Source organism: Scleropages formosus, chromosome 15 (assembly GCF_900964775.1).
Source record: "Scleropages formosus chromosome 15, fSclFor1.1, whole genome shotgun sequence".
NCBI lineage: Eukaryota > Metazoa > Chordata > Actinopteri > Osteoglossiformes > Osteoglossidae > Scleropages > Scleropages formosus.
In genome coordinates, this window is record NC_041820.1 from 22,730,310 (window position 1) to 22,751,099 (window position 20,790).

The following is a 20,790-nucleotide window of genomic DNA, read 5'->3' on the forward strand; positions in this document are numbered from 1 at the left end:
TTTTGGACCACACAAAACTTTGCTTTTCAAAGAAGAATCAACAAGTCTTCTATACAGTCTACTACAAAACCCAGTGCTTACTGTGGTGATCAGAAAAGCAAGTTCATCTTTTGTGCAACACATCATAAAGAGTCTGCTATCTCCCGTTACCTCACATTCCAGCCGTAGTAATGCACCAAGTACAGAACCTCGCCGTCATCAGTCTCAGTGCTCTTGATGTTCGCTTCATAAATCTTCTGCGTCTTGCCACGGCCATACTTCACCTTGACCTTTGTCCCGGTGAGGGAGTGCTCAGAATCTTCGTCCCCATCTTCCTCGGTCTCTCTCTCACCCCTGAGATGGATTGTGAGTATATTTTAGACCTTCATGTCTGCCTTGTAGTTTTCTCTTTACCAGCTGTGCAAAAGCTGTTAAACTTTACATAAAATGTAGACAGAGAGCACAGCCGACATTTAAAAAAGCAATCAAAAATAGTGTTGCCAAACACAGTCAGCAGGTATTACTTAAACTGCTTTCACTTTCCTTCTCATCTGCAGAAACCAATGAAGAAAAAAATAATTTCTTGAAAATGTATACAGATCACATCTACAAAAAAGTATGTGGTTCTAGGGTGATTTCAGTCACAAGAAACTGTAGTTAGAGGGGTGGACAAACTGACAAACACCACAATAAAAGAAAAATTTAAATTTGAAGTAAAATCACAATTATATAGGAAAAGTTGACTGTCAATTAGCAGTGTGTCAGCTATTTAAAAAACTTTGACAATTAGCACATTGCCATGTGGGCCTTCAAATCAACTAACAGTTTCTGAGATGCCGAACAACAGGTGCTTGAATTTCAGGTCAGGGGGAACAGTCTCAAAAATCACAACAGCATATGACAAACAGAATTGTTGCTAAATACTACAAAAGTACAGCCTCAAAAAATACCATAGATGTCAACCAGCATCTCCATGACCCAATCTCAACAAAAACTGTACGTTGTGAGCTTCACAAACCTGGAATTTATGGTCAGAGGAACAATGTGGAAAGACAAAGCTTCATAAGCTAGTGTAAGGAACACAAAACCTGGATCCCTGAGCAACAGAAATGGAATATGGACTGATAAGTCATCACACACACACACACACACACACACACACTGGCCGAAGCCGCTTGTCCCAAGCGAGGTCGCAGCGAGTTGGAGTCTAACCCGGCAACATAGAACGTAAGTCTGGAGAGGGAGGGGATACATCCAGGATGAGACCTGATGAGTCATCTTTCACCCTATTTCCTAGGTGCAACATGATGTTCCCATATTCCAGGATAATAAAGAACCCATGAACACCACGATGAAGTCAAGTGACTTCCATGACCTCCCCAGTCACCAGATGTAAACATCATTGAAGCTTTATAGAAAGTTCTAGAGAGCAGAGTGTATAGTAGATTTCCATCCCCTTCATCCTAAATAGAAAGAATAGCCAGTACCCAAATTACAGGTACATCGTTTACAAAAACTGCACAATGATTTAATGTGTCAAAGGGAACAGCCTCAAAATAATGACAGCTTTGACTAGCATACCAAACATGGACAGGGTGCATCGGCAAAAAGGAACAGCAATCACCACAAGGGATAGATGCAGACTTTACAGGAAAGCTGTTAAATGACACAAAAGTACAGCTGCAAAAATTACCAAGGATGTGAATTTGTGACCCAGTTTCAACAAAAGCTATATCATGAGCTTCGTGTAGCTGGAATTTATGACAGGGCATTCAGAAACCGCTTGTACCCAAGGCTAACACGAAAGACAAATAACCTGATGTACCGAGTAAGCAGGAACCCTGAGTAGTGGGAAAAATAAATATGGTCTGATTCATGTCTCGTCCTACTACCTGCAACCAGACAGGTTTACATTTGGGAAAAGCCAAAGGATACCTTCAACCAACAATGTCTTGTTGACAACTGTTGAAATGGTGGGGGATCCATAATTCCATGAGCAGCCATCTCGTGGGGGTCAATAGGTCTGATGATTGCTCTGTATGGTCATATAACAGGCAAGGAATGTGAAGATACTTTACAGGAGCAGGTGTAGCCTGTGGAGCCAACAGTGTTCCCTCATGATGTTCCCACATTTCAGGATGATAATGCCCCCATATTCATTGCTAAACAAATTCAAGAGAGGTTTCATGAATACCAGGTTGACGTCAAATGCCTTCCACGACTTCCGCAGTAACAAGATGTGAAGATTACTAAACTTTAATGGGAAGTTCTGGAGTGCAGAGAGCAAAGAAGTTTTTTCCTTCCCTTTTCTTATTTAAAAATGGTGCAATATCCCACTACACACAGTTCAGGAATTGTATGACAGCATTCCAAAAAGAACTGAAGCCGTTGTGAAGGCAAATGTTGGCCCTACTCTGTATTAGGTTGATGTTAATGTATTGAGAAGCATTTCTGTTATTTTGTAAATCAATGTGACACAAAGACACTATCAACTAAAACGAAATGAAGGCTAAAGTAAAAATACAGATATTTTAAGAGGGGCTAAAACAAAGCCTTTCCTCATTGGATTCAAAACATGATGTAGCAACTATAATCGTGTTATAAATAAAAATCTATTAAGGTATAATTTTAAAAAATAGTAGAACTTAAATTCACAAGTATAATGCTGATACAAATGTATTTGTTTTAAGTACAGGTAACAGCCAAAATCTTGCACTGCCACAGCTACACAGCAATGGGATGAAGCAGCACTATTGTTTAAGCAACAATAGATGTTCACAAACGTAATAAGGAAGTAATTCTGGGATCAGCTGCATAACCACTGTTCTCAGGTTCATTGTTACCATAAGCCAAGCGTTTTTCTTAAACAATTCACGGCAAAGTAGCACACAGCAGCAAAATTATTCTGTGTAATCAATAGTATACAGATTCCCTGAGTTAAGAACTCTGGAGTTTCAAAATTTTAGCAGTTATTTTTAATCAGGTTTTCATTTTCACTGTTGTATTTTCTAAACTTCAGAGACAGACCTGTTTCCACATGCAGCTGTTAGTTAAAAACAAAATACACTCAGACTGAACAGAAACAGTGTAGGAGAATGGGTCTGCCTTCATTCAACTTTCTTGAGCTTCAAGTTCCACTTTACCTTTCTGCAGGTCTGGCTCTTTCACTGTCTTCGTCATAATCCTCCTGCTCCTCATCATCCGAATCCTTGTCCGAGTCCTCGAGTCGGCGGCTGCGCCGTTCAGGTTTACCCCTCTTAGAGGGAGCATCCTCACTTTGCCTGCTCTTCTCATCCCCTTGGTGGGACTCTTCAGACCTCTCTTCATGTTCTTGCCCCTTCTCCTCCTTTATTTTCTCCAGTTTGGCTGACTCCTTTGCATCTGATTTGAGAGGTGTGATTGTGCACCTTCTTCTCCCCTGGTACAGACATTACAGTGGAACAGTGTGATGCTTTTATGTTGCCTCACCTCAATAAATTCACCCCAAACCAAGTTCCCGGCAACAATTCCCATTCTGGTAACACTTTCCTTGAAGTAGTCAAAGTCATTTTAAAATCTTTTAACGTAAGTGTTGTCACCTTAAAGAGAACTGTCATGACAGAGTTGATCAGATAGCCAAGAGAAACATGACATCACAAGACATCAGTCCAGTATGCGAAACCATTCTCAAGGTATCATCATATCAACATCTGCTGGGTCTTCTACAAAAAATGTGTAAATTTGTAAACTAGAAAAACACTTGTGTCAAGTTGCCATTTATACTGGAAATACAGTGCTGGGAAAAAGTATTTGCCCCCTCGCTGATTATTATTATTTTTTTTGGCATATTTGTCACAGTTAAATGATTGAGATGATCAAACAAATTTTAATATTACATAAAGATAACCTGAGTAGTTAAGTTTTTAATTGATGATTTCAATTTTTAAGGGAAAAAAGCTGTCCAAACCTACCTGGCCCTATGTGAAAAAGTAATCCCCCCCCGTTAAATCATGAATGAACCGTGATTAACCACATTTTTTGGAAAGCTGAGTTAAATTTCACTTGCCACACCCAGGCCTGTTGAATCAAGAAATCACTTAAACAGAACCTGTCTGACAAAGTGAAGCATGCTAAAAGATCTCAAAAAGCAACACATCATGCCGTGACCTTAAGAAATTCAAGAACAGATGAGAGACAAAGTAACTGACATGTATCAGTCTGGAAAGGGTTACAAAGCCATTTCTAAGGCTTTGGGACTCCAGCGAACCACGGTGAGAGCCATTATCCACAAATGGAGAAAACTTGGAACAGTGGTGAACCTTCCCAGGAGTGGCCAACCTACCAAAATTACTCCAAAAGCGCAACGACGACTCATCCAGGAGCTCATAAAAGAACCCAGAACAACATCTAAAGGCCTCACTTGCCTCAGTTAAGGTCAGTGTTCATGATTCAACCATAAGAAAGAGACTGGGCAAAAATGGCATCCATGGGAGAGTTCCAAGGCGAAAGCCACTGCTGACCAAAAAGAACACAAAGGCTCATCTCACATTTGCCAAAAAACATCTTGATTATCCCCAAGACTTTTGGGCAAATATTCTGTGGACTGATGAGACAAAAGCTGAACTTTCTGGAAGGTGTGCGTCCCGTTACATCTGGCATAAAACTAACACAGCATTTCATAAAAAGAACATTATACCAACAGTCAAACATGGTGGTGGTAGTGTGATGGTCTGGGGCTGCTTTGCAGCTTCAGGACCTGGACGACTTGCCATAATTGATGGAACCACGAATTCTGCGCTCTACCAGAAAATCCTGAAGGAGAATGTCCAGCCATCAGTTTGTGACCTCAAGCTCAAGCGCACTTGGGTTATGCAGCAGGACAATGATCTGAAACACACCAGCAAGTCCACCTCTGAATGGCTCAAAAAAACAAAATTAAGGTTTTGGAGTGGCCTAGTCAAAGTCCAGACTTAAATCCAATTGAGATGCTGTGGCATGACCTTAAACAGGCTGTTCATGCTCGAAAACCCTCCAATGTGGCTGAATTAAAACAATTCTGCAAAGAAGAGTGGGCCAAAATTCCTCCACAGCGCTGTGAAAGACTCATTGCCAGTTATCGCAAATGCTTGATTGCAGTTATTGCCGCAACTGCACAACCAGTTATTCGGTTTAGGGGGCAATTACTTTTTCACACAGGGCCAGGTAGGTTTGGACAGCTTTTTTCCTTAATAAATTAAATCATCATTTACAAACTACATTTTGTATTTACTCAGGTTATCTTTGTGTAATATTAAAATTTGTTTGATGATCTCAATCATTTAACAGCGACAAATATGCAAAAAAAAAATCAGGAAGGGGGCAAATACTTTTTCCACAGCACTGTACAAATATACATTAATGTAAAATATATATTGGGCAATGTTGCAAAAAATAAAATGAGTGACAAATACATTTAGGCAGTGATTATATATACATTCAACAATGCTTGGTGTACAGTTCAAGAATATTTTCAGTTAAGATGTAAAATGAGGCTATAGAAATAACAGTTCCACATTTATTCCTTTATAACACTTAGCTGAATAATTAAATGTTTCCTCTCCCCCTCACATATATACCCTCAAGCACTTGTCATATAATGCTTTTATTAAATCCTTTTATTTAAAAAAATAACATTTAAAATAATAAATGAATAAAATTTTTGAATGACTGTTCAAAATCCTACAACAAATGCAACAAAAAAGAGCGATATATGACCAGTCACTGCCACACAGTGAATCAGCCTCTTGGGACTGGACCACAGACCATGCTGCTTCTTATAGTGGTCTTTTAACCACTGACTTATCTACCCTTCGCTGTGGATGGGACTTCTCAGCTGTTAACCAGCTAACTTAACTCAGTGACATGTTATCACAATTCTGTAACTGTCCAGTTTTACAGACTGTTTAGTGCTCTGCATCATTATGCTGAGAAGAGTGCTCTGTGAATACCTGAAATCTGACAGCAGCTGACTGAATGTTTATAAGTTTAGATAAACATATTTTGTTTATACAGATGACAGAATCCTCCCCAACCAGCTAAGTGTTTTTTTTTAAACAAAAAACAGTACAACGGAGGCACCCCTACATTGTTTTAGCTAAACAGAGCATCCCACCACATCGTCACCTCCTGTTGTCATGTCTGTGATACACAGAAGGTCACTTATCAATGCACTTGGTAGCAGGTGCAACTCATTGTCAGAACCGCTTGTCCCTTACGGGGTCACGGGGAACCAGAGCCTACCCGGCAACACAGGGCGTAAGGCCGGAGGGGGAAGGGGACACACCCAGGACGGGACGCCAGTCCGCCACAAGGCACCCCAAGCGGGACTTGAACCCCAGACCCACCGGAGAGCAGGACTGCGGTCCAACCCACTGCGCCACCGCAGGTGCAACTCCAAAGGCCAAAATATCCAGGACCACAGTCTTCCCTGGGTCATGATATACCTTAAGCTGTGAAACCCCAACGCTGAACACCGTATCACACATTGGGCTCGTGCTTTCAACCTCTAATCCAAGATATGAAATTTGAAAATCCTTATTTACTGTAAGATACCATCTTAAGATTTTAACTTTCAATAATTACTGCCCAGCTCTAGTCTATACCGCAACAACCCCTGCAAGCAGAGTACCACGTCGGGTGTCAAAAGAAGGGCTACCACTTAGCATATACCTTACACTCACCCTGGGGGAGCGCATCTCTTTGTGTTCTTCCTTCTCACTTTCACTGCCTGACTCATCTTTATCCACAGAGGCCTTCTCCTCTCCCACTGCATGTTCGGCCTCCACTTCCTTTGACAGCTCCACATCAAGCTGCTGAGACCCATTGTGTGCCTCATCCTTCACCTCTGCATTCTCCTCCTTCCTAGGAGGAGGTCGGGGGTCATTGTGATGGATGGTCCTGAACTGAATATTGGCTGACCGGCAATACTCTTCAAAGCCATAAAGATACCTGGAGTACAATAACAGAAATTACTTGTAATAAACAGCTTCAGTGAGTACCTGGCACAAAAACTCAGAAATCAGAAACATTTACATCAATTCATTTAGTTAACGCTTTTTCCAATGTGACGAACAGTGTTAAGCTACTTACAATTATTTGCCCATTTATGCAGCTGGGTAATTTTACTGGAGCAATTTAGGGTAAGTACATTGCTCAAAGATATTACAGCAAGAGGTGAGACTTAAACCCGCAACCTTTTGGACTAAAGGTAACAGCTCAAACCACTATACCACCAGATGTCCCCATACACATGAACACACACAGTGCCACGATCCTTACATTCACAGGTGATCAGCAACAATGGACAATGATATGAAACACTTCCAGCAGAAAAATGCAGTTTGGCCTTATAATTTGCCCCTGGACAACCACTGCACTGTCTCACAAATGTCACCTGATATCATGTCAAACTTACTTTCTATAGGCTGTCTTTACATTGTAGGATGCAGCTGAATTCAAAACAGGAATACCCAGGTCCATGTAGATCTGCTTCCACACAGCCCCACTTTCAATCTGTAAAGCAGTTATCATCTCAATACATTTGTCTTCATTAAAACACTAAGCATACATAGCCCAATGTTTCAATTATTTTAGTTTTCCATTTTTTCCCAAGGGTTGATCAATATTGCCATGTGCATAATGAAATGATCCAAAAAATGATTTTGGATGTAAAAAGTATCGAAAAAGGATTGTGTGCGCAATGTGAACTAACAGCTGCTGCCATTTTATTTAATCTTTTTGGCTGTGCCACACTATAATTTTATGTTTGTTGTTTTTTTTTTTTTTTAGCTCCTTCATGTTAGAAAAATTCTCACAGCAAACCCACACCAAACTGACTGTAGAACAAACCTACATCCAATGGGTAAGGAGTGAGCCACCAACTGCTTTTCACTAAACAGCCATAACCAGATCATGTAACATATGGTAAAAGGTTCTATCCCCTAATTCAGTCCTATAGACACCCAACTGAGTAAAGAACCCCAGCTGTCTCACACATTTATAGAATTATCAGCATACATTCAAACTTGGACAGATGACTCAACTTCAGGCCCCCCCTGTAAGCTGCTTGGTAAACAATGGATACAGTAAAGTGCACAGCCAGTGTTTAGTATGTTACTATTTGTGTGTAATTCACTGTGAGCCATTTCCACAGACAGGCCAATTCCAGCCTGATTGGGTGTTTGGTACCGAACCACCCCATCAGTGAAGTCCCCTAACGTACAGCGCTTGAACCATTGGCCACACTGGCCCATGCTTCTGCATAACTCAAAATTTAGTGGCAGCAACACTGAAACATTTCAAGAAAAGAACTGACGTTGTCACAGCCGCCTTGGTGGTACACCAGCCTGAAGAGCTTGAAGAGGTTCAAATCTTTGTAGCCCAGAACAGGAGGCTTGTTAATTGGAGTACCTGGGCAAAAGAACAGCAGAGGAGGTATAATTTATTTCAAACAATATTTCAAATGTGACCTGTGGACACTTTCCCAAAATGTGCAGAGCAAGTTAAGTGAAAATTTAGCTTTTTTTTGCCAGCACAGAAACGTTTAAAGTTGCAGTTTTAAAATAGTTCTCTATCTACCCACTGTCATTATACAGAGCACTCACCCCTGTCCTCCATAAACTTATAGAGCTGCTGCAGGAAATGGTCCCTCTCCTCAGGGTCTGGCTCACTTTCCGGCTGCAGGAAGAAAGGGTGCGTGCAAGCACACGCACACACACGTGCGCACGCACGCACGCACGCACACACGCACACAAATGAGCACTGGGTATGTGGCAGATGACAGTGCCAAGCACACACAGAGCATACACTGATTCTGGTGGGAGCAGGACCCTAAGGCACAGTCGAGCAAACTCTATCTACACTGAAATTGCTGAAGGAGCAAGTGATATAGTGCTCTGTAGACTCTACATGTTGTCGTTTAAATGGGTAAGTTGAGGTTTTTATTTGCTGTCACTACAACTCTTGACAACCCCATTTAATCAAAAAAGAAGCAAAATTCTTTGTGTGCACGCATACTTGGCCAAATAAATCTGATTCTGAGAGGTGCAAATATTACCACTTGACCTTTAACCCAATGCTACAAAATGTTACGGGGTCAACAAAACATTTAATATTAAGGTGGTCACTGGTGTGCTGTTTGAGTAAGTTTGTTTTGTACTTTCACCATCAGTCAGCAGTTAATCAGACAGCCAAGAGAAACATGGCATCACAGCACATCACTTCAATGTATAACACCATTGTCACGGTATCATTATGTCGACCCCAGATATAACTTCAGATTACCACAATAAACTGGTACTGCTGCAAAAGGGCAAATGTCCGATGATGCCATCAACTTATATATACGGAAAGCATGAGATTGTGGTTTTGTCAATTAGGCCTCAAAAAAATGATAAGGTTTGTATACTTAAGTATGGCAAAAACACGTTCAGCCTGATGCCAACAGAAGGATACAGAACTGTCTCTCACAAAAAGAAGCAAAACCTCACCAAATCTCAAAGGAAAAAAAGATACTTAAAATGTACAGAACAGAGGGAGGATTTACTTTCTGAAGTTCCAGGGCAAAGGATGTGTGATGAATTTTAATGTGTAATGACGAGTACAAAGAACTGAAACAGATAGTCTACATTCACGCCAACTGTTTTCAACTGATTCCAGCAATATGTAAAATTAGAACACAATCACAGCCAAAAACAATTTCAAGAGTAAAATTAAGTACATAAACTTGTGGCAACACTTCCATTTCTAAAATTTTTTATAAAAGATAGGCTACTGTAACGCAAATAAGTGAAATAGTTAAGATTAAGATTTTGTGCATCTTGAATGTTGTAAGAATCAAAATTAGAATTTAAGGTAATATATTCATAATGTAGGGAAAATAACCAAGAATGATGAACCTTTTTGATAAGACTTACTTAAAGATTGTTTTTCAACAGGCAGGCAATTGATATATAACTGCAGAAACTCTGCGGAGCTAGGGCCATGTACTAAAAAGCTTGGCCCTTGTGACAGTCACTGAGGAAAACATGAGGATACATTTGCCCTGCCTGCACACAAGATCAATGGCCCACATCCACGGGCAGACAGCCAAACTCTACCGCTTACACTAAATAAGAGAAAGTTGTAGGTTGCTATGGGAATACGTCAGAAGCCATGCTGACAGCAATTGGTTTGGATTCCACGAGGAAAAAAGAATGAGCGCTATTGTTGCTGTTGGCTGTTTGCCATGACTCACTAAAACACTTCTGTGGAACTGACCACATGTGTACGGTATACAGCAACAACTGAGCAAACCGAGATAAACTGCAATCTGTCAAAAAGTAAAGGTCTAATCGACTTCTTGGTCAGGATATGAATTAGACACTTCAAGCTAACACATTCATACTTTGTTTTAGAAACACAAGAGTTGTCGTCAAAGAAAATGCCTTGGTTTCATTTTAATTGCATCTTATTTAGCTTTTTTTTTTTTTTTTTAAACTTTTCTGGAGTAAATAATGGCCTGCATTTCCACTTGCTGCCATTAGATGACAGCAAAGTGCACTCAGAAGAGGAATTCAAATAGTGCTGTGAGAGGGGAAAGGGCAGCTTCACAGACAGATTTCAGGCAGTGTATTTATTTATTTATTATGGCCACATCTGAGACTTTTACAAAAACCACCCAGCAAATAAATGCAGGTACGTGTCCATTACACTGTTTTTGATAGCGAAACAAAGTAACTAGATGCTGACAAACATTTATGTAATGAGTTGGTTGCTTCCTCCTGGCCAACTCTGATATCCTCAGGTGAGGAGATTAACAGTCACTATTTAAGAACTAATACTATTTAAGTGGTTCTCCAACTCACTTTCCTTTCTCCACTCTGTTTCATTCTCCTAAGTTATTTAGATATACAGTAAGACCACTTCTGCATAGTATTCTCACAGTTACAGCCTAACACAATACATTTTAAAGCAAATTCAGTGATACCTCATGCAAATTAGACAGTAAACTGTCATCCAGTCCACTTTTCATCCGACCTCTCACCCAACATTTCAAATACAGAGAAAAGTGATACCTTCCATCGTGTAAGCTGGTGATGAAAACAGAAGTATTAGAATGAATTACCAGTTTATTTTAGCTTTATTTGATGTTAATAGAACCTATCCTGTGAGTAAATGAGGGGATTAAGTTGTATTATTAAACTTTTAGACTGCAATCTAGTGATTGTATTTACAAACTATTTAAATCCAAACTGTGTAAGTTGAGGAACGCATTTATATTTTATTGTAGAGATGTACTTGAATCTTGTTTTCAAAACAATAAAACCCACTGCACACAAAATAAAATGTTTCTCCTTAAACAGCAGCCTGATGGAAAGTTTAGTGTTCATAAATGGCTGGCAGCATATCAAACATTGCTGGTGAATAGAGACGCCTGAAATATGAGAAACTTCATTCTTACCTCTTCTTCATCTGCTTCTTTTTCTTCTTCCTCACCGTCCTTATCTTCTCCATCCTCGTCGTCACTGCTGGACGACTCCAGGATCTCACTCATGTCCATCTTCCAACTCTCTGGTATTGTCTTCGTGTTGAGAAAGAGCAGAGCTTCATCGCATCCTGAGAAGAAGCCAGTCAAGTGAGAATATTTGCAGCAACAATTTTCTCAAAACAGCTACCATACAAATGAAAGAATGTGTTTGTCAGTTAAATATGACTTTGAATGCATTTTATAAAAACTAATCCACACTGCCACTTGACCGGTTATACTAACTATGAAGACCCTTTGTTATAAAATTGTTCCTGAACATTAATGTGAGAAGCAATTCAGCAGTAAATTGAGCTTATATATTCTCATCCACATCATGGCAAAAACATTTGCTACAAATCTGCACACTTTCAAAAGCAGTTGTGGAAGGACAGTTGAAGGAACCGATAATACAACAGGCTCTATATTTTAAGAGTACAAAAATGATAAAGATGAAGGATTTGCAGTTTTATCTCTTTAAAACGTAATGTTTCTTTACCTAAAAACTCCTTTTGTTAAAAGAAATGAGAAAGACAAAAACATATTGTACCAGCTACTGGAGGAACAGTTTTATGAAGTACTACAGATTTCAAATTTCTACAGTATCAGAAGCGAAAAAATAAATTAACTGCCTTGCAGCAACAACAATTTAATTAATCTCTTCCGAACTCACGTCACCCATGATCTCTTAAGATCACGTAAGGTATAAATGTTCATGCCCGTAAGGTATACATGTTCATGATCAGTCCTTTACAGAGCCACTCCTGCAATGTAACGTACATGTATATATGTATTTCGGGGAAAAAAAAAAGACTAGGAAGGTGATCAAGAATCGGCAATATTCTGGTAAAGTTTTATGCAGCTACTTATGTGATGAACGCCAGTGCATGTGGTGAAGGAAACTAACTGTATTGAAGAGTCATACATCTGCAACTATGTCTCTTTCTCCTGAGGTAACGCACAAACTATTTTCTACAAGATATGTGTCGCTTTGGAGAAAAGAGTAAGCTAAATGAATACATGTAAATGTTATGGTTGATGTCAATACACTGTCTGCTTCGTGATGGCACTCAGTACTGCCAATTCCACAAGCTAGCTGAGAAGTCACACACACAGACACAATCAGACTTGCCTTTCTTGCAGGAAAACTCTAACTTGGAGATGCTGTCCACATCCAATTCGCAGACCTCTTTTCTTGCTACAGTGTAGCTGGAAGTTAAGATGGAGATGCAAAAAGTGTGAAACCAAATAGCAAGTTTGCATTATGCAAAAGTGAGTAGTCATGTCTGAATTGCAAAAGTAAGAACTTGTCTCAATTAGGACATACACACTTTAAAGGACAAAAATCAAGGAAACTTCGAATACAGTACAAATACAATAATATATGTGGGTTTAACATTTACAGGCAGTCCCTGGGTTATAAACATCCAACTTGTGTACAACTGGTAGTTACGAATCACCCCCCCATAAAGCCTACCATATTAAAAATGTGAGTTACTGTACAAACAATTAGTCGTAGTAACAAATGGGCGCTACTTTGCGACACGCATCAAAACAATGCATGTCTACAGCAGTTGGTCAGCTCTTGGGCGTGGGCCCAAGGTAGGACAAACACTTTGTTCTTTTTAGTCGGACTGTCATGCCCACGACCTGGCCTAGAACTTCTACACCTGCCCGAAATCAGAGTAGCGGGGTATAAAAGAGCCACAACTGCACACTCTGGTTGCAGAATCTCATTTGAGAAACCCGTCTCACCAGTGCTCTCGAGTGAACCCACAACACCTTACCTGTCCTTCTAAGTCCCTCGTTTTCCTCAAACCCTCGTTCCCACTCCTGACGTTCACAGCTTGCATCGCCTCCTCAACTACGATATCAGATTCTCCCCAAGACCTACGCTTGTGCATCGACCCACTCACGCCTGTCCCTGACCACGAATCTCACCTGCTCCCTTGTGTACCAACAATACAGATCACACGTTTGGGTCCACACATCTCAGTCTCCTGCCCGCTCAGCAAGACACGGACCACATTGCTAACAGTGTCTCGTGTATGTTACTGTATTTGGGTTGAATTTTTTTTGTTTTTACCCTCCTAAACATATCACCAAAGCATAAATGTGAGGCATCAAAGAAAACGGAAAAGATCACGGCTGAAACGCAAACAAACGTTGGAAATAATGTTTTTTATACCTACACACACATTCTCTCTTGTGCTTCTGCCTCTCTCTTATAAATACGATAGTAACATTTATTATTATTATTATCATCGTTACATTGTATTATTGTTATTATTACTACTACTGTATTGTAATATTAAAGATGTTTTAGTGTATCCGGAAGTGTTTAATGTTTTTTATGCACAGAAAGGTACGCAACACACTATATACGAAGACAAACATTTGACTGATTGATGTTAGATACCCACCATACCAAACTGTTCCGATTTACATAAATCCGATTTACAGAGAGACTGAGGGACGGATCTCATTCTTAATCCAAGGACTGCCTGTAACTGTAATTTTGGTTTTATGTTAAAGGCATACAAATAAGCAGACAACAGTCAAGAGAAAAACAAAAACGTACAACTTGGAATCTGCAAACGATCGCACTAAACATTGGTCCTTTTTGACGGTCAGATCATCATTGCAGCTGGGTGAAATCACCTAGGCAAGCCAGGGAAAAAAAGACATTGTTACAAATGCACAGCGGCAACCTTCTGAATTTTAAAGGATGGGGGAAAATGCAGTTTCCGCAGGACCAGAACACTTCCAGGAGTCACTCACGAGGGCCAGGTACCAGGATGTTTGATCCATCCCTGTCTGAACACAGGCCACCTTGCCTAGGAGGTCATCGTTTAACCGCCGCCTGTCTTCCTCTTCTTCCTCACTGGATGATGATTCTCTCTCATCCTCCGCACTAAGGGGAACAAGGCACCAAGGTGAAGCTTTTGAGAATCAGACCAGTGAACCCCACACCAAATTGCTATAATGTTGCTGTAATGTTTGTTACACTGCTGTAATGAGGAACAAAAGCTGAAAGAGATATGCAATGCTATACTAAAATTATGCCACAATTACTGCCACTTCATGGAGTAAAATCTGACAAGTCCAGAAGGTGTGTCTGCCATGAACACACTGCCAGTACACAGCACTAAGTAACTGAAGATGTACTTTCTGCTTCCCAGTGTGGCTACGCTACAAGCACCCTGGCCAGACAGCACTTACACAGGCAGCGATGACCTCCGCCCTCGGTTTGTTTTCTTCCCAATGACAGGCGTGCCGAAGTGCTCTGGGTTAGTAAGGGGCAACTGGTCCAAAGTCTAGGTTGCAGAAGCAGCAGGGATCAGCATATGATTCTATCATGGCACAAATCAGTGGAAAAGTCTGAGGAATGCAAGTACAATGTACAGGCCTTACCTCGCTTTCAGCAAAATGTCGTTCGCCTTTCAGGCACAGAGATGTCCGCCGAAGTGTTCTCTCGTCCCCGTCATCAAATACTGCAAAAGGGGAAATGTCAAGCTGAAAAAACAACACAAACTAACCAATACACTTAGTAAATTCTCTAAAAGTGTCAAACTCAAACTGCCATCCTTTTTCAGTGACGAATAAATGCAGTCAGGGTCACAGCGATTAATCCCAGTGAGTAAGGCAGAGTGCACCCTTTGGAGGTATACTGGTTCCCAGAGTGCAAACACATATATACCAGTTCACCTATAGTGCATGTGTTCAGGAGAAAACTGGCTCAAGCAAAGGTAGTCTGCGAAGATATCGCAAAGCCAGAACTTAAGTCATACTGCAAAGATTACAGAGATACTCATTGCCCTGCCTAACAATCACTAAAGTTAATACCAAACATTCAGCATAAAGTCTAATTTACTCAAATAGCTGTTAATAACTTCACTTTTTATCATGCACTAGAGGTCATTCTGGAAGTAATTTTTCATTAGTACTAACACAATATATGGGATATTAGACTCAGAGTATCGTCTTTTGGTTCCATTTTTTAAACTGGTGGTCCAGTAGATATTAAATTGCTAGCATTAACGTAAAATCACAGCAGGACTGAGATGGAGCACAGAAGCATGTCTACCTGCTACATTTCACTATACTGAAGAACAGCAGTGTGTTCTTGGGTAACTGAGATGTGCTGCTCATTATAAAAACATACACAAGCTGTCTGAAATTACTTGTTCCAAGCGCGGTCATGGTGAGCCGGAGCCTAACCCGGCAACAAAGAGCACAAGGCTGTAGGAGGAGCAGACACACCCCGGACGGGACACCAATCCACCGTAAGGCACCCCAAGCAGGACTCGAACCCCAAACCCTAAACCGCACCCCTCACTGTAAAAACAAAACATTGTTAAAGTACCCTTAATACAGCCCATTTTTTTCTGTTTTGCACTCCTGCTTTTGTAACCCAGCTTCCTATTTTCTGTAACAGAAGTTAGAGCCTAAATAAAAGTTAGAAAAGCACTACTGAATTGATAGCATATTATGTTATGTAATAAATATGCATATCTATACTGTGTAAATACAACATAAAAGCAATGGTTTCTTAACCCCAGTCTTCAAATACATGTGAGCGCTGGGTTTCTTGCAGCAGAATTTTGACCATTGCTTAAGAGAGCTGTTGACAGGACAAATTAAACCACATTTTAATTAAAAGAAATGCTTCAGACAATGACTTTATACAAGCCAAGTGTGTAAGCTGTTTCAATTGACCCAGTACGTTTCATTCATTTGTTCTTTCTCAAAAGAAGCAAATCCGAATAAATTACTATTAAGCTTCTTCTGGGTTAATGAACCACTTAACTGCTTAACTAGATTTTATCATTTTAAAAACTATTCAGAGGTAATAATGTCAAAAAAAAAAAAAAACCTGATTACAAGTTACCAGCCAACATACCCCGTTTAACATTACACACATCCCTAGGGACCATGCACAATATTGTGTCGAAATTTTAGGTGAATTTTCATTAAACCAATAAGGGAAAACCGGTTCCCTTATATTCCTAAAAAAACTAACTCATTGGAAAAACAGCTCAAGAATAACAGTTCTGAAGGCACTGAACAGCAGCTGAGCAACCAATAGGAGAGGGTTCCTCTAGGCTCAAGTCACTCTGTACCCCTCAGATACCAACACGGTATCTCAGTCGCTCACTCTACACATGCTCGTGTGTACATTGGTGCTTGCTAACTTATTACATTTTTTATGAGTAATTAGCAGGCATTTTTCATAAACATGTTAATTGCTATATAAACTTTTTATGTGAACAATCATGATATATCCTAAATATTCGTATACTGAACCTTTCACACGCTATTTGTAGATTTACACTATGTCAATCTCTTACATTATGAGTGTACAACTCTAGTGTAGTTGGAAAAATGCACTGCAACACGAACATGGGGAAAGAAAGTCGTATTCACATGCATCCTGCAATGGTAACCCTTTCTCCTGTCTCTCCGTGTGCGCACAAATATTAGAGGTCGTACACAAATTAAGACAGAACACTGAAGGAGAAAGGCCACTTTATGCCTTCAGAATAGTTTCAGTCCATCTTGCAATGCTGTCTTAGAAGTCCCCAATTCTGTGCAGTGACATATAGCACTGTTCTTCAGGAAGAAAAGCCTTGAGTTCTTTGAGAGATGGGTGAGGCAGAAATTTACTTTGCACTATATACTTAAGTTCCTCATAAAAGTTTCAAAGATGTTTAGATCTGTTGACTAGGGAGGCATTTGACTTCATCATAATGGAGAGTGAAGATCATGAAGGAACAGTGTTTGTACCACAGGGTCCACAAGATGTTGTAAATCAGCCTTATACACCTCAGCTGTTATATGACTATGTGGAGCAGTCATTGGATCTAATTACAGGTCCACCACCACATGTGACAACTGTCAACAGACACTGTGAGTTGAAAGCATCCTTTGGCTTTCTTCAAATATAAAGTCATTCAGATGTAGAAAATAGGGTGAAAGATGACTCACCAAACCATAATACTTTTTTCCTTATTGCTCTTGTGCTCCTTACACTAGGTCACGTGTCTATGTGTGTTGGCCTTGAACTGAAGCAGTTTCCAAATGGCAGCCCTCCCATAAATTCCAGCTTTGTGAGGCTTATGGCATATAGTTTTTGTTGAGACTGGGTCACAGAGGTGCCAGTTCAGTTCTGTGGTAATATCTGAGGCTTTACTTTTGTGCCATTGCCATTATTTATTATTATTGATGCATTAAATATTTTTGCTGTTTTTGCAAACAATACAGCTGCAGTTCAGGCACTAACTATTTGGCCTTTTTATAACTCTCTTGCTTTGAAAACTGACTAATTGTCAGACTTGTTTTTACAGCTGACATACACTACTTACTGAAAACTTCACATCAATCAGCTCTATGGCTGTTTGTAACTGATTCAGTTATTTCAAAGTTAATTTATTTTTCCACTTTGTTTCAAGAATTTTGTCCACATCTATACCTGTGATTATGCACAGGCAGTCCCTGGATTGCGAACATCCACCTTATATACAACCCGTAGTTAAGAACTACCCCCTTACTGACCGGAAGATAATTTTGTCACCCTGAAATAATAAAATGAAAACTTCATATTAAGCCTATTAAAAATTCAAGTTACATAGAATGATTCATATTAACAAACGGGTGCTACCTTATGACACGCATCAAAACATTGTGCATGTACAGCGGTTTTTTTGGCTCGTGTGTGGGGCACATGAGCCCAAGGTAGCACAAAGACTTCGTTCTTTTCAGTCAGACCACGTTGCTGTTAACAGTGTCTCGTGTGTTACTGTATTTGGTTTTAAATTTCTTGTTTTTACCCTCCTAACCATGGCACCAACGAGTAAATGTGATGCATCCAAGAAAAGGAAAATGATCATGATTGAAACGAAAGTGGAAATAATAAAGCAAAAGGTGAAATGCCAAAAAACACTGGAAAAGTGAACATTAAAATTTCTTTAATGTTTTGCTCGTATGCACACACACTATAATAAATACTGGAATTGTCACTACCATGCCCGCACCTCAACCAGCAGCTTCAATTGGAGCACTTAGCTGTAAAAGACACTTCAGGACCTCTTCCCATTTGTGGAATCGCACTTGAGACAACTGTCCCCTCCGCGTTCTCAAACTTCTCTCTCTTTGCTCTTCCAAGTCCTGTCCTTCATCGTTCCCCAGTCCCCTTCGTCTCTTTGATAACAACTGCCCATCTTGTCCCTTGACCACAATTTCAGATCCTCGCCTCAGTCCAGTTTGCCAATTGACAACCATTCGCCAGTCCCCAACCACAAGAACACGTCTAGTCCTTTGATTGTGAATAAAGGATCCTGCACTTCATCATGACAGTAGTAATACTTATCTCTTTCTGTGTATCTCTCTATTACAAATACTGTAGTTACATTTATTATCATCACATTATTCCCCTGTATTATTATTCCTGTAGTTATATTAAAGATATTTTAGTGTATCCAGAAGTGTTTCTTTAATGTCTTTTTAAGCATGGAAAGGTACACTATATACCAAGACAAACATTTCACAAACTGACATTAGATACCCACTCTGCCTAGCTGTTCCAACTTACGTCAAAATCTGACTTAAAGACAGACTGAGCAATGGAACTCGTTCATAATCTGGGGACTGTCTGTACCTGTGAAAAATTGATGTCTGAATGTCTGCAAACCCAAACATGAGCATTTCTGTATAATTCCGTGTTCAATCAAGAGCTTATAAGACATGGGATAAAACAAAAGCCAGTATACACAGGGGTACATATGAGGAAAACAGTTCAGAAAGAGTTAACCGAATGAACATTAATACTCTTTAAAAAAAAAAAAAAAAAAAAAAAAACAAACCTCAACCAGACCTCTGCATGAGACTGATGATCACTTAGTTTCCAATGCCTCCAGCAACATATGAGTAAGTGACTCGCACTACTCAGGCCTCAGGTAAAACCATGCCCAATTTTGCATACAATTAGACACTTTTCCCCAAAGTGGACTATGTTGCAATAACAGGTAATCTTTCAGCACCCCCTCCCAATGAAGACAACACTGCTCACTGTTAAACAGCACAACAATGCAATTTAATGTGTAAATTTTTAATGGGTAATAATGAAGCACACCATGCAGGTGCATTTTATTTACACATAAGTCATACATAACGTGCCCTTTTCAGAAAAGCGATGACACTGAAATTTAAAGGACACAAGTGAACTAGTTTGTCGTAGCTAAATGCATAAATCATCATCTCAAACAGGCACCTGAAACAAAGTTTTTTTTTAATTTGTGTTCTCAGACAAATTCCAAGGGCTTCACTGCCAATAGAATTATTTACATTATTTCTGCAGTTTCCATCAATTCTAATAGGGGAAGAAAGCAGCAAGTTTCCAGTGCTTTTTCACTGAAAATAGTCATACTGTGCTGTGAAAAAGCAAGCAGCCCAAAAATTTTTTTTGCCTTTTTAGCACTTTTGATACAGGGATATTTTATCATAAGTTCAATAATAATGATAAACACCAAATTTAAAAAAAAAAAAAAGAAAAAAAATTTCATTTTAAATCAAGTACCATTATTGTCCAAAAGACGATAGTGCGAGATGTGGTTTTCATACTCACTCAGTCTGTGTGGAGTTCGCATTTTCTCCCACTGTTTGAATGGGTTTAATCACAGTACTCCAGTTTCCTCCTACACTCCAAAGACATGTTTCAAATACAGGATTGACTTAACTGCTTACAGTATGTGCAGGCACGTATGAGGGCAGCTCTGGTACATATACGAGTGACTCCCTGTAGGTAGTGTACTTGCATTCTATCTAACACTAACTCACCTTAGGTCAAAAGCATCTGCTAAATGGAGAAATGTTAATGAACATAAATGCAGTTTCCTTGTGCAGAAAATGCTTTTACACTCGCACCTTTATCACTGCACCAAAAGCCTAAAACTAAAGCCATGTGCACCAAAACAGGTGCAAATGATTAGAACGACATTAGAGCGTAACCTGGAGAGCAGTGCTTCACAAACATCAGAAATATGCGCTCAGGTTCGATCTTACCAACAGAGGTGTGTGGCTGGATCACGCCAACATCAAAGGACTGCTATGAAACACTGTTGATGTCTATGAGTCTCGCAAGGGTTTTAAAGCCATTTTCAAGTCATTTGTGGTGAATCACTCCACTGTCCAAAAACTCACCTACAATTGGACAAAATTTCAAACCACTGGTAGTCCATCCAGAGCAGGCCAGCCATGCCAAATTCAGCCCAAGAGGTGACTGAACAATGTTG

The 20,790-nt window shown here is 39.9% G+C and overlaps 1 protein-coding gene and 1 non-coding gene across 4 annotated transcripts in view; both read right to left on the minus strand.

Moving 5' to 3' along the window:
* Nucleotides 1-20,790, minus strand: part of arid4a (AT-rich interactive domain 4A) — a 40,124-nt gene that overhangs the window by 10,446 nt on the left and 8,888 nt on the right. For all 3 annotated transcript variants that reach the window (XM_018764161.2, XM_018764159.2, XM_018764160.2), the window contains exons 6-17: nucleotides 14,915-14,994; nucleotides 14,723-14,817; nucleotides 14,282-14,414; nucleotides 14,082-14,161; nucleotides 12,633-12,709; nucleotides 11,438-11,592; nucleotides 8,601-8,673; nucleotides 8,312-8,406; nucleotides 7,412-7,509; nucleotides 6,678-6,945; nucleotides 3,123-3,397; nucleotides 151-333 (exon numbers count right to left, since the gene is read on the minus strand). In XM_018764161.2, the coding sequence (XP_018619677.1) occupies nucleotides 151-333; nucleotides 3,123-3,397; nucleotides 6,678-6,945; nucleotides 7,412-7,509; nucleotides 8,312-8,406; nucleotides 8,601-8,673; nucleotides 11,438-11,592; nucleotides 12,633-12,709; nucleotides 14,082-14,161; nucleotides 14,282-14,414; nucleotides 14,723-14,817; nucleotides 14,915-14,994 (1,612 nt within the window). The remainder of the gene's footprint in view (nucleotides 1-150; nucleotides 334-3,122; nucleotides 3,398-6,677; nucleotides 6,946-7,411; nucleotides 7,510-8,311; nucleotides 8,407-8,600; nucleotides 8,674-11,437; nucleotides 11,593-12,632; nucleotides 12,710-14,081; nucleotides 14,162-14,281; nucleotides 14,415-14,722; nucleotides 14,818-14,914; nucleotides 14,995-20,790) is intronic.
* Nucleotides 3,583-3,665, minus strand: LOC114912349 (small nucleolar RNA SNORD53/SNORD92). Its single transcript, XR_003798224.1, has one exon. It is a non-coding gene; the product is annotated as a small nucleolar RNA SNORD53/SNORD92 (small nucleolar RNA).